This window comes from Paroedura picta, chromosome 4 (assembly GCF_049243985.1).
Source record: "Paroedura picta isolate Pp20150507F chromosome 4, Ppicta_v3.0, whole genome shotgun sequence".
NCBI classification, from domain to species: domain Eukaryota; kingdom Metazoa; phylum Chordata; class Lepidosauria; order Squamata; family Gekkonidae; genus Paroedura; species Paroedura picta.
The window spans coordinates 109909423-109923246 of NC_135372.1; the positions used below are offsets into that span (position 1 = coordinate 109909423).

The following is a 13824-nucleotide window of genomic DNA, read 5'->3' on the forward strand; positions in this document are numbered from 1 at the left end:
ATGGAAAATTTCCTGTTAAGCAAATTAGCAATGTTCACAGAGCACAAACCAATGTATTCTTCAGCACAGAAGGTAACAGAAGAACTGAATACAGAGAACACATCCAAATCCATGGCCAGTCCAGGCCTCCAATAACAAGCATAGATTACAAAGACCACCCAGCAAGCACAAAGAACACAAATGCAAGCACACACATGACTTGACATTACTCAGGTCTGAATCTTTTTTATTGTGTCAGGCTCAAGTATATCACTCTTGCACCATCTACATGGAATATGTGGTATTTCTAGAGACCAACTTATATTTCCTTGGTAAAGAACATATACAAATTCACCTCTCCACCTTGATGAAAGCCTCCCAGGTGAGCTGAGTGATCTGAACAGTAAACATGCCGAATAGCTTCACAGAACACAGATAAACTGCTTGGCAGTCTGGTTGCAAAACATACTATTAACCAGCAGACATATTCCTGAGCTTCCTGTGAAGCGGTAGCAGGGTTCTGGAGAACGCTCCTGAGAATCTGTGGCTTGACAGACATCCTAGAGTGGTAATCCAAGTGGTAATCTACCCTTACATTGTCTAAAATCACTTTGACAGAGAACAGTTGCCACAGGAACCAAATTCTATACTTTAAGGTACGGTTGTAAGTGATAAAAACATCACACACTTGTTCCCCAGTTCATTTTTGCCAGCAGATGACAAAGGTAGTTTTGTTAAATCTCATGCCATTGTGGCTGGAAAGATTGCAGCTGGTGCTGGTCAATAACAGGTACACCATTCCAAGTGCAATTGCCTCGTTTAGTTCTTCCAAAAAGATTTGGCCCCACCAATGTTATTTAAAAGATTTTTTTTTTTGCATTACGTATAAACAAACAAAAAACTTTCCTGTTGCATTCCCCTGTGGCCTGGCTCACTAAAGCGAGCCTGAGTCATTCCATTCTCAGAGGCTCCAGTCTCTCAACCCCCAGAGTTAGAAGACACGCCTCTACTTTCCGCATACAGATGTCTGACCTTGGTATCACAACTCTGACTTTTAAAATCACAAGAAATCTCATATTACAATCAAGGCACATAGGCTCCAGAATCCTGGCCTTGGCTTTGACTCCAGGTTCCCCAAAAGAGAAACATCAGTAAATCAATCCCGAGCTGCCATTGCTTTCTTGTGAGTTGTTTGCCAGTGGTCCTTGTGGGTTCCATTCCAGTAGGTCCAAAGAATGAGAAGACAGGTCTAGGGGGAAAGTCCTTGATATTGGCACAGCTCAATGAGAAATTCTCCAACGCCAATAAAATAAATACATTGGGCTATACCAAAGAGAGGTGCAATAACCAGTGCTCTGCAGCCAGCTCCCTTCAAGAAGGCTATGGGACCCTCATTCATCCAAATCTTCCTGAGAAGAGAAAACAAAACACAGTGCATTTGAATTAAAAAATAGTTCAACTTGGCTGTGTACATAGTTCAACTTGGCTGTGTATCTGTCTCATGCATGCCCCCAGTCACTTCTGTACATGTCCCTCCTGAAAACCTTAACACCTGACTTCTTCAGGAACATACCCAAAAAATGTACCGGCAAGCTTATTATCAATAAGCTTGACCATGTTCCATACTGTTATACTCTTGCTGGACAGTCTAGTTCACAAGTTTTTATAGGTTTTTAATTCCTTACCTTGCACAATCTCTAATTCCATTATAGCTCTCCTCATTTCTTCCCTTGCCCATTGACTGAAGACGAGTTTTTATTACTGCAAAACAAAGTATTAATTGGCAGGTTAGAGGACTAATGCAGGCAAGTGCAAGAATGTAACCCTGTAGCATTTTGCACCTCCCTTTGTCTTAAATTTTGTCCCGGATGCAGCAACCTTCCCTGCCCAGAAAATCCAAAGATGAAGACTAGCTTCCAAGAATGGATTAAAAATATTATTTCTCAAGGAATTTCCTATGGCTATCAGACTGATCAGCACCAAACACAATAAATTACAAAAGCAGGAAAGAGGTACTCAAAATTTCTCTTACCATCACATGGATTGACTGATACAGCTGCCACTGAGCCAGCTATGCAGCCGGCCAGAAAAGAACGAAAGAGAGGGGCCCTTCCCTCTAAGGAATTCTGTTTTGCTTTGTTCAGATGGGCAAACAGTGGGAAATAGATGATGGAAAATGGGACATCCCTAGAAAAGAGGAATCATATATTTACATAAAGGCACACAGAAAACAGGTGTGGGAATGAGAAAAGCAAGAAGGCACCTTTCTAACCTCAGCAAGGTGGCTCCAAGACCTTTGTAAAGTCCTTTAATGCCCTGTGCATGAAGAAGCTCGACTGCTATCTGTGTTGCAGATATCCTCCTTGGAAGGACAGCAGGTCCCACGTTGTAAGCTCTGGTCAGAGCAGGGCTCACAGCTACAAGTTTGCATCCAGGAGCTGAACAGTGAACTCTGCTCACATGCTGTTGTGATGCTGAAACAAAAGATTATATATATCAAGGCCATTGGTCTCTTTAAAATTCTTATTTGGATCTCTCCCACTATCAGTATACACTAATCCTGGATGCATTTGAATGTATCAAGGGCCGATTCAGCATGGGCAGAAAAGGCTGAGAGAACAGCCAAATGGAAGTGGGGCAAATTTCTGCTTTCATATGACGTTGCTGCCAGGTGTGGGCCTGGGCCTGGGCCTGGTGTGGATCAGGCCCCAGAAGACCCAGGCTAAGGGAATGTGGAATTTCCTGAGTTTCCTTAGCCCACTGCGGGGGCCAACAGGGCCTGTCCTATGGTGGCCCAGAGGGAGCAAAAAATGCCCTGGTTGGCTTCCCAGCGCTTGCTGCATTGCAGGGCGAACCGGGGCATTTATTTTTATTTTGCAGAATGATGGGACTGCATTCTACACAATCCCACCTTCCAGCAAAATAAAACCCCCTGGCCACCTCTGCGATCTGCTACTGCTTTGTTTCCCAGGGGGACTAATTTCAACGGGACACCATGTGTCCCAAGGAAATGTGTCCCCTGTGTGGACACAGACTACTGCAGAGCATGCAGCTCCGCAGCAATCCACCGCTGGCAGTCCAGTGGAGCTGCCAGTGTGCAGAATCTGCCAAGATGTAGCAAGCATATGCAGCAAGATTTCCAAGGGCCTGCTCTTCACTTTGCTCCACTGAAACAAAGTTTGAGGATAAGGGATACCTGACTACTACAACAAACCTTTGTCTCTTGGTGCTATCTTATATTACATTATTGGCCATCATTGTTCTTTTCTCCAGGGCATCAGGCACACATATCCGATCCTGGTTTTACAAAGTGGTTCAGATGTTCCACTTTTTACTGTTCTATCCTTCTCCCTCAGGCTTCATAATTAAGAAATAGTACCTAATTCTAGACCTACGTTGTGGCTCTATTACCTTTTGAATTACAATTTTAGCTCAATTCATAAACCAATACTCAGAGTTTAACATATGTATAAAGGTGCATGATATTGCAACCTAAATTGCCACAATCACTATTCAAAGCAAAATATTCCAAAATATTAGAAATCTTTACTTTTAGGAATCTCTAACCAAAGATGATGTCATTAAAAAAAACTGTATGACTGCTTTGCTAACTCCCTCAGTAGAAGAAAAGATCAGACCATACAGTAGTACCTGCAACTGTTCTCATATTCTATGGAACAAACCACCAAGTTATGATGGATGTACTCTACAGCAATCAGAATTAACAGAAGTTGAAAAATTAGTAAAAGTGAACCTCTCAGGTGTGTACATTTAACAAGGCTTGTGTAAGAGCTGTATGGAGAAACTCAATCTGTATGGAAGATTAATACTGATTCTCAGAGATGCACTGGATTTATTGAAAAACAAACAGCATTTGCAGTTACCTAGCCTCCCTGCATCCTGCAGCTGGATTTTTAGCATTTCCATAGGAGTTGTGATGATAACTTGGCAAGTTCCAGCACCACAGCCTGCCATCATCTCCTTAGCTAAAGACAGGGTCATTCTGTAACCAAGAAAACAGAACTGTTAAGGCAGAGCAAATTCAGTTGCAGATAAAAATTCAAGCTTGTAATGCTCTTTCAGTTCAGCAACTATATTATTAGCAAGCTAGCTATACGGGAGAGACACTATATAGTTTCTATAAGGCCAGGCCATTATTAGCCTTTTCCATGAGATCTATCGCAGACACTGACAAAAAGCATCAGGAATTGTCATCATCTGGACTCTACTCCCCAGCTCTCCTGCAAACACTATATAACTCATTAGAGGGTCAAACATTAGTTTGGGCTAAATCACACTGCCTTCTCTCTTTCATTATTGAGTCTTTCCCCACCAAACAAGTATGGTGTAGACTTCTAATCTAGTGTGTTGGCTTTGATTCCCTGCTCCTCCACATGCAGGCAGCTGGGTGATCTTGGGCTCGCCACAGCACTGATAAAGCTGTTCTGACCGAGCAGTAATATCAGGGCTCTCTCAGCCTCACCTGCCTCACAGGGTGCCTGTTGTGGGGAGAGGAAAGGGAAGGCGATTGTAAGCCGTTCTGAGGTTCCTTCGGGTAGAGAAAAGCAACATATAAGAACCAACTTTTTTTCTTCTAGTCATGTTGCTGCCATTGCTTTTACATTTCCCCCAACTGATTTCATTTTAAAACATGGCTATTTCTCAATCTGATAACGTGTCTCTGTTTCCTACCTTCCTTTCCCTATCTCACTACACAAAGTTTGCCACAATGCACAGAATATACCATTTTTCCCTGCAAGGTGATCTTTTATTGCATTTTGCACTATTGGTTGCATTCACAGAAGAAGGTCTTAAAATTCAAAAATGAACAGAGACTTTAACTTATATATAAACTGTAAATGGCAGAGTTGTAACTTCTCAGATAACATACCCATCCTTGGCCAAGAGATGCCGAAAATAGTCATTAGCAGCCAGTTTGATTGCCTTCTCAGGTGTTACGAGGGTCAAATTTACTGCAGCACCTAAAAATAAGAACACATGTTTAATTGCAACCAAGGGGTATCCTTTGTTTTAAATATGTAATAAAATAATAAATTACATTCAATTGCAGTTCAATAGGAGAGTTTCTCAGGTTCCAGTTCATAGAAGTTAGATTCAGTAGTAATCGATTACGGCTTTGTGACAGGCATATATGCTAAAGTTTTCAGCACTGCAGGCAGTACAGTACAATTACTATGCAGAAAACAGCCACAGGACTGCAGCTTTAGAAGCTGTAATGTTCCATACACTCTCACAGATACATGCCACATATCTGAAGGCTGCATCTGAATCATCCAGGATAGTTGGGCTGATCACATTGGTCTTTCCCATGGAACCAGCACCCTCAGTGGGGTTTGGATTTTATGGGAAAAGACCTATGCAATGCATCCCACTTGGCATTGCGCCTATGGGGATTTCTAAGGGGTATCTTGTTCCCTGGCAAGTTATGTGGAAAATTGCTGCCTGTCTCTATTTCATTTCCTTCTTCAGTCTCCTTCTGGTAAGTATCTTGTTGCGAATTAGAAAGGGATGACAGTCAGAATTGGAAGCTCATTCCACTCTTCTGGAGTGCAGCATTGAGCCACTACTAAAATGTCCAACAAAGAAACCAAGGAAATTGAAAGGCTGGTAAATAAATGCTTCAAAATTCAAAATGTTATCTGAAAGATTTATTCCAACATGTAGAATAATCAAAATGGAGTCCATATACTCCTCCATATATGGATGGCTTATCACATTAATGATTGATTTCATATAGGCAATTGCTCAAACCTCGTGGGGTCCATTCATCAAAGTGCCCCACTACTAAAATGTAAGCAAATCTACAAAATTAAACTGTATTTCATTCTACATGTTTTAAGTTCTCAATGTCTAAGTTCTGAACTCTTTAATCCAAATGCTCAAAAAGTGAGAGGAAATCCAAAAAAATTGTGATCACCTTTTAACGTTCAGGCAAAATGAATATTGGAAAAGTGGTTTTCAGCATTAATTAAAACCAATTATAAACACATGGAAAAGGCTCACCTCTATACATTCCATAATAGCCTTCAGAACGTAGTATTTTAATTAGGCAATCCAACCTGAAAAAAATACAATGAACAAAGCAGTCAGACAACCTCTGCTTCTGAGACATGTCCTAACCAATGGACAGAAGCTTTCAAATGTTCTAGGGATTATTTATTTTTTATCTGATTTCTATAACCACTCCTCCCAGCATACCTAGTTCAGAACAGTTTACAGGATTTAAAACCATATGAAATGTACATTGTCTATAACATAACAATATTGTTGTAATATCTACATCTCTTTAATTACTTCCAAAAAGAGATGATTCCCTAATTCTCATTTGCCACCAAGAATGCAGAGGCATTTGCAGCAGCATCACAGCTTCCCTATATAGATTCTTTCTGTGCTTTACCCTTGTACTTGTGACCACTTCACCCTCTGTTACTGCCAATCTTATTTTGCTTTAAAAGTGGTAATAGGCATAACTCTACAGGATTAAAACACTAAATGCGGGTGTTGAGGGGAAATGGGGAAAAAAACTACACGAGATATAGGTGGGGGAAACTTCTACCATCACAGATCCCAAATCTACCTTGAATACATCCTTTCAAGAAAGATCATACCAAAGCAGGTTGGGAAAAAAATGCAGGTAAGCTGGAGAAAACCCAGAAGATGAATGACTAAACTGACAATGTCCATGTCATGCAAAAGTCTCCCTGCCCCCCATCTGCTATGCTTTGGAAGAGAATGCAAAGCAGAACTTCTATGTGGAAGCAAGTCTTCCCGGTAATAAGTTCTTTTTAAAAATGATTAACGTTATCAACAAGAGTTAAAGAAAACATAACCTTATTATAGCAAGTGAAATATAACATAAGACAATATTATTTTATTGAATCAGGACGTCAAAAGGCTAATTTTCCAAACAAACTATTTATATTAATATGCTAACGCTACATACTTTATACCATCAATCCAGTCTTGATGGTGGATTTGTTTTATATGTATCTACAAATAATGATAAATGATTATTCTAATACAAAGGCAGCTAACATACAATAAGCATAGAATATGCCACAACTATACAAAAGCTTTACGTTAAATGAAATAATGAAATGAAATAGAGAAACCGAACACAAATGCAAAGGTGCTTTGAGAATACACTTTCTATTTTTGAAGACATACAAAAGAAACTAGATTTATGGGAACACATCAATCAAATTACCAATAGGTAACTTACATGCTTCTGTAGATTTGCTGTCCAGTCCTCTGATTCTGTAGCCTGGTTTTAATTAGGTCAATTGGAAATACACAAGTAACTCCAATGATTCCAGCAGTTCCTCCATTGATGAGCTTTGCAGGCAAACTGAACAAGAGAAAATACAACTCAGCTGAATGCAAACGCACTATATTTACAAATATGTATTTACATTCAATTGGCTCTAATGACTTACACAGTGATGCCACATTAATATTCTTAGAGCTTACATTTTCTCTGCAATAATGTGCTCTCCTCTCTTATTCTTCCTCCCATAAAATTATTAACTCTTAGCTTCTTTCATCACACTCCTGCCTAGGCACACCGTTTCATCTGAGGAGGTGGGCCCAGCCACTCCACCAATTGTTTAAACCCAATGGCATTATACAAGAGTGCCACAACAAATCACCTCACAACTGTTCCGCAGTTGTCTTTAAAGATTCTCTCCATATCTTTTTCTGTTAGTTACTATTCCACATGTGGTTTATACCAGACCAATTGTTATGCATTTGATTTTTAACACACATGATCTCCTGCTCATTCGTTAAGTCTGTCATATGCTGATGCTTGGTGTACTTTATTCAAAATGTGGAAAAGACACATACCTTATCTGTTTCTCTGCCATCTTCTTTGGGACCACACCAAAGGAAAAGTGTTCCAAACCCTTTTTTGGTCAGTAATACCAGCTGCCAATGGCAAGAAGTTGGTTCCTTCTAAGAGACAATTCTGTCTAATCTCTGTGGATTGAACTGAAGCTTTAAAATCTATCCGTTCTATAAATAACCCAAAGTTCTTTCATTGGCTGTTCAAGAATACAGGCATTTCAAACAGTTCACACCATCTCAAATTCAGTATGACAAATCAGAAAAGACTCCCATGGCTGCTGTTACACTAAGCATCATCATCTGTTATTAATACCTGGATGGCTAATTTGTGCCATAATGAAAATGCAACAGAAACGTAAGAATGCCTGTGAAGTTGTAGGTTGGAGTAACACTGTTTGATGGAAAGAAAGGAAAATATCTGATGCAAGTTCAAAGTATGATTTTCTATTAGCACAAATTATAACTTGGGCTATGTAAACATTAAAGAGTGACTTAATGACAGCCCACTTCCCTCCCTCAAAACAAGACTTTCCCTCTGTTTTTCTCTTCCTTTTTGACTGAACAGTCCTATTTATTGATTTTCTTCTTTTCTGAAGAATGATGTCTATTCTACCCTCTCACAGTATGAAATTTTGCTGTTGGCTCATCTCAGAAACCTGGAGGAAGGGTTGAGACCCTCCTTTAACTTAAGAGGCTTTTAACTCAAGAGGCTTTTTAAAATTAAAAAATATCAGATCTTTTATTCAATGTAGAGGGGAAAGGTCAGGCAAAATCAGGGGGAAATTTCTGAGGTAAATCAATATAGGCACAGACTACAGTTCATTATGTTTCAAGCAACTGAGGGTATTTTAAGCTTTGCATAGAGTCTTGGAATCTTAAGAATGAGAGGCTTTTGTTTCAGTGATTTTTAAACACTTCAGTATACTTTCTTTTGGTTTCTAGAAGGAATACTCTGTCTACTACTAAAACTCACTCACTAAACACATCAGGACTCTTCTTGAGTTTTAACTGAGTTTTAACTAAAAGGCAGGTTCTAAACTCATCAGACACATCAGATCACTCCACTCCTCAGAGCTATTTTCCTTTTCCATCTGAGGAAGGAAATTATTCTCTCACTAGAAGATCTACCCTCTGGCCTGAATTACCGTTTATGCACTGGGAACTTCTCTGCCCCAGCTCCCATGCAGGGGCACAAATCGGAGGCGGATGAGGTACACCGGGTCAAATGCTCGCCTGTGTGGGTACAGGAAGAGGTGGGGCAACCAGCCATGACTAAAACTCCAGCCTGTAGCCCAGCATAAAACCTCCAGTGCATAAACGGTTATAGGGAGTCTTCACCTAACTACCTACTCCTCCTGCCAACCTTTCCAGTACTCTGTTTCTGTTAAGCTGCTCTCATCAGGGCTAAACATAAACCCTATCAGTATTAATTCCTTCTGTCAGTACTAGGTTCTTCTGGCAGGGTTGAATGCAGACTCAGTCAGCTCTGTCAGAGCTAGATTCATATTGAACTCTCTATTCAGTTGATACCCACTAATCAGATCTCTTGGAGCAAGGCTCTCTGGCTCTGTGAAGAGTTAAGCTTTCATAGCCTTTTATGAATATGATCTTTTTAAGGTAAATCCATCACAGGTAAATCCAGATTCCCAAACTTTTTGAAGTCAGATCCATAATTACACTTACTCAGCTTTTAGGGACCAACCAACGAAGTGATTCCATGCAACTTTTCTACTCCCAAACGTAAAATGCAAGAATCTCACAACAGAGGAGGAGAATAAGGAGCAGAAAAAGCAGAAGAGTAGGTTTTAGGTTTTATACCTTCCTTTCCTTTCCTTAAGAAGTCTCAAAGCAGTTTAGAGTTGGCTTTCATTCCTCTCCCCACAACAGTCAATTTATGAGGTAAGTGGGGCTGAGAGAACTGTGACTGGCCCAAGGTCACCCAGAAGGCTTCTTGTGGAGGAGTGGGGAATCAAACCTGGTAATCCAGATTCAAGCCTGCCATTCTTTAACCACTACACTACATGGGCTAACACTGAAAAAGTTTATATCCTATTTTTCATGTATAATATTTATATACGTAGCATTACAGAGATAAAGGCTAAATTTCATGGCTATTTATACACTTCATGTAGATAAAACCCAAATTTGCCATCAAACCACCTACAGCTTTCCTTCCCAGTTCACCTGCTCCTATAATGGCCTTGCAACTCGGTTCTGGTTCCCTGAGCCATTTTGAGGACTTAGAATATTTGTTGTGCCAAAGGTTTTCCTGAAGTAACAATAGTTTTTGAAAGGAGTCATGTGCCACTTAAGTTTACAATGAACTCCTAAGACATACTTTTGAGTAAAACATATTTAGGTTGCATCACCTGACTTCCCATTTGCATTGTAACAAATGGGCAGGTGGATGGTTATAAGGAGGAAATTAACACCAACATAAGTACTAATTCTATTAACTGATGTTGATCTATGATTTTTTTGGTTCTGGTCACAAATTCTTTACTTTCCTTATTGGAAAATAAAATATTCTGTGGATAGGATGACTTCTTTCCAAGCCAACTGAAGTGTCATCAGTCTACGCAAGGAAGAGCAACATTAATATGATGAAATGTGTCTGCGGAGTGTCAATGTCACATGTGGTCCACCAGCTGAATCACTGGGAATTCCCTGTGCCCATGATGAGATTAACACCTGTGGCAGCCTGTTTAAAGAGCAAGTAACCAAGAAGTAAAAGCCACCTTGGAAATAAAGATTCCAGTACTAGTAGCAGAGAAGTGTGCTTCACACACACAATGGTCTATTATTAGCTTGCACTGATAGGCAGATAGTGACCTTTATAGCCCACAGGGAAATTCCAGTTGCTTTACGAAAGAGTCACATTTCAAAAAGGCGCCTTAATTCTGTACAATTGCTAAGCAGTAGAATTACACTGCCATGATTTACTGTCCTGTGAGATTGCCACAGGCAAGAATGAATCACCATTATAATTCTTGCCTGAGGAAAACTAGGGATTTTCATTTCTTTTGATACAGGAAAAATATGTAATTCAGAAAAAAACACTAAAATATTTACCCCAAATGAATTGAAGTGGCACAGCCAATGCATATAAATATTCCACTTTTATTGGGAGGGATTCTCAGTGTTGTTCACTGAAATTATTATATATTATCATGTATTGTTATTATTATCATCATTATTATATATAATAAAATATATTAAGAACTGAACATTCACGCTTTCCCTGGTTTTTGAAGTTTTTCTTTTCAGTCTCTCACGATATGCAGTTATTCGACCAAATTTGTACTTTTCTTGTACTTGTTCTGAAATAACAGCATATCACGAGAGACTGAAAAGATGCAGCAGTCCCTGTTCTGCTTTGAATCCATCAGTTGCCAGAGCAGAAGGGAATAATGTCAGCAACATTAGCAGTGAAGTGGTGCTTCACTGAAATGTTATGCATCAGAAGGGCACGCCAAATTCTGGATTACCATCTCTATTCCAAAAGTTAAGCATTATGACCCTTTCAAATACACATGAAATGTCAGTCTTCCCACTGGGAAGTAAAGGGACTCACGGAATCAGGGTGGGGGAGGGTCACTTGGGAGCTTCCTCCACAGGCTTCCCCCCTCTGCAGTGTTCTGTCAGTCGGCTTCTTGCCAGAACAGCAACGCAAAAGGCGCTACAACAGCTTGAAAATGGCACTACTGCCAGCTATGACCAGCAGCTGGCTCCTTCTGCACCTCCATCATCCTTCCTGGCCCAACTCTCATTTCGGATTCCATCCGTGACCATCCTGCAGAAGACAGGGGTGACTGGCTGGACTCCAATGGCCGGCTGAGCAAACACTCAACAGGTGCAGCTTCCCCAACCCAGAAATGCAAGGCTGAAAGAGCTTCTTCAACTACAGCTGCCAGTTTCAGCATGCGAAATTCTTGGAGACTTGGGGGTTCAGCTTGGGGGGGGGCGGTTATGGGGAGAAGATGGACATCAGTGGGGTACACCGCCATACATTCCACCCTCCAAACAACTGTTTTCTCCAGGTGATCTGATATCTGGAGATCAGTTGTAATTCCGGGAGGGCTCCGGGATCCACCTGGAGGCTGGCAACGACCACCTTCCGGGAGGGGGAAGACCTGCCTGCCCACCCCGCTTCTCCTGCCCACGAACTGCCCAGCCAAGACCAAGCCAAAGAAAGGCCCTGCCCGGCGCCCTCCTTTCGAGCCGACTGACGAGCAGCGGCGCTTCGGAGTCTGCGCCCCCCGCAATCCCGGCTTCCCCGCCACTCACCCGCCTCCTGCCCAAGCGGCGCCGCCGTTAACACACAGTGCAGCCCCGGCTAGACGACGCTCTCCCGCCACTCCGCGAGGCGCCCTGTGATTGGTCACAGCAAGGGAGTCCGCCCAATGACTCTCCTCCCCCGGCCCCTCCCAGCAGAAGGTTCAGATGCTTAAAGGGGTGGGGATCATCTAATACCTGTTTTGGCCAACCACTCTAGTACAAAATATTGCGCCAGCGTTCCCACTTACCAGATCGTCCATCAACCCGGATTTATCGAAGGGTTAAAAGCAAATCTCTTGGTTTTTATCTTCTGGCTTAATATGCCTGCAGCACAGGAATGCGTTTGTGTTGAATGTTAAATTATTGGTCTTTGCTGTTCCTCACTGAGCATTTTTGTCTGCATCTCCATAGTCATTTGCTTTCCTCTCTGCATCCTCCTTTTTCTGTTTCCCCACCTATGTTTTCTTTCTGTCTGCCCTAATCTCTGTTGGAAACAAGACACAAGGCTGCAGCTGACTAACCAGAGGGAAGCTGCTAAAAGCCATTTCTTGAAACCCTGCTTCTGCTTCATGTACGGCCCACCTGATGGTATCTGGGTTACGGCCACTGTGTGACACAGAATGTTGGATTGATGGGCCACTGGCCTGATCCAACATGACTTCTCTTAAATTCTTTACACTCCATGAGAAAGGCCAGCTGGTACCTAACCAAGGCTTGCTGGAAGGCCGTAATGTGCATATCTGCTTCATACCCTCACTCCCATTGCTTCAGGTTGAATTGCAATTAGAATAACTAAGAAACTGTAGAAGGGATTGGCACAACTAACTGATTTCTTTGGAAATGAGGGAAATGAAAAAAAAATTAATTTGAAAATGAATTTTATAACACCTCATTACTGAGAGCATCTTCCAGAGCTTGATTTTCACTTTATTCTCCAGCTTTGTTTTCAGTCACATGATCCAGTCTCAGAACATGCAAATCACCATGACAATTCCGTTCAGGTGGATAGTTGTGTCTGTCTGAAGCAGCAAAGCATAGTTGGAGTCCAGTGGCACCTTTAAGATCCACAAAGTTTATTCAAGATATAAGCTTTTGTGTGCAAGCATACTTCTTCAGATATAATGGAACAGAATTTCCTCAACAAAGACTATTGGTAGAGAAAGGGCACTTCCCCCTCCCCCAGTCTAGAATGAGAAAAAATGGTTAGTACTTCCGGGGAGGACTGAGCCATGCTCCCTCTCATTTGACCCATTTTGGCAGAACTAAGGAGCAAGAGCGAGAGCTTGTTGTAATCCGAAACTCAGTTTGTAAGGCAGGCATTCATACTCTAGTTTACACTGCCTATCTCAGCACACAGTCTAGGTATCTCTGAACAGCCCTGCCTAATTTCAGCGTTACCGGATACTCTGCTCTGGCCAGGCGCAAATCAGGAGCCCAATTTTCTCATAATATTCTGTTCTTCATACCATGGCTGCCTTTCTCTACTCTCCCCCTGCTCCCTGGCTTTGTGTATGTTTTACAACTGTGTAAAAGGCAGAAATTCCACTGGCAGTATGTTTTCAATCACAATTGAAATCAGTGAATCTATTTCAGGAAAAGCTGTAGAAGAAATGAGGAAGAGGACGTGAATTCAAACTTCTAGTGAAATATTTAACTCACATTTTCTTTTATTCTAGAAATGTCATTGATAGATGCCTGCCT

The 13824-nt window shown here is 41.4% G+C and overlaps 1 protein-coding gene across 5 annotated transcripts; it reads right to left on the reverse strand.

The window, feature by feature from the left end:
- Positions 1-199: 199 nt before the first annotated feature.
- On the reverse strand, positions 200-12272 carry LOC143836132 (mitochondrial glutamate carrier 1-like). 5 transcript variants are annotated; one of them, XM_077335002.1, is made up of 11 exons: positions 12133-12272; positions 11420-11638; positions 7846-7977; positions 7223-7348; positions 6004-6059; positions 4871-4961; positions 3864-3982; positions 2252-2453; positions 2012-2166; positions 1665-1740; positions 200-1388 (listed from the first exon to the last, which is right to left on the reverse strand). In XM_077335002.1, the coding sequence occupies exons 3-11, from the start codon at positions 7863-7865 to the stop codon at positions 1229-1231; spliced, it is 1005 nt and encodes a 334-aa protein (XP_077191117.1). In that variant the 5' UTR covers positions 7866-7977; positions 11420-11638; positions 12133-12272; the 3' UTR covers positions 200-1228. The 5 variants fall into 5 exon arrangements, with proteins under 5 accessions (XP_077191117.1, XP_077191118.1, XP_077191116.1 ...); XM_077335003.1 differs by lacking the exon at positions 11420-11638 and having other exon boundaries at positions 12133-12207; XM_077335001.1 differs by lacking the exon at positions 12133-12272 and having other exon boundaries at positions 11420-12112.
- Between the last annotated feature and the right edge of the window lie 1552 nt (positions 12273-13824).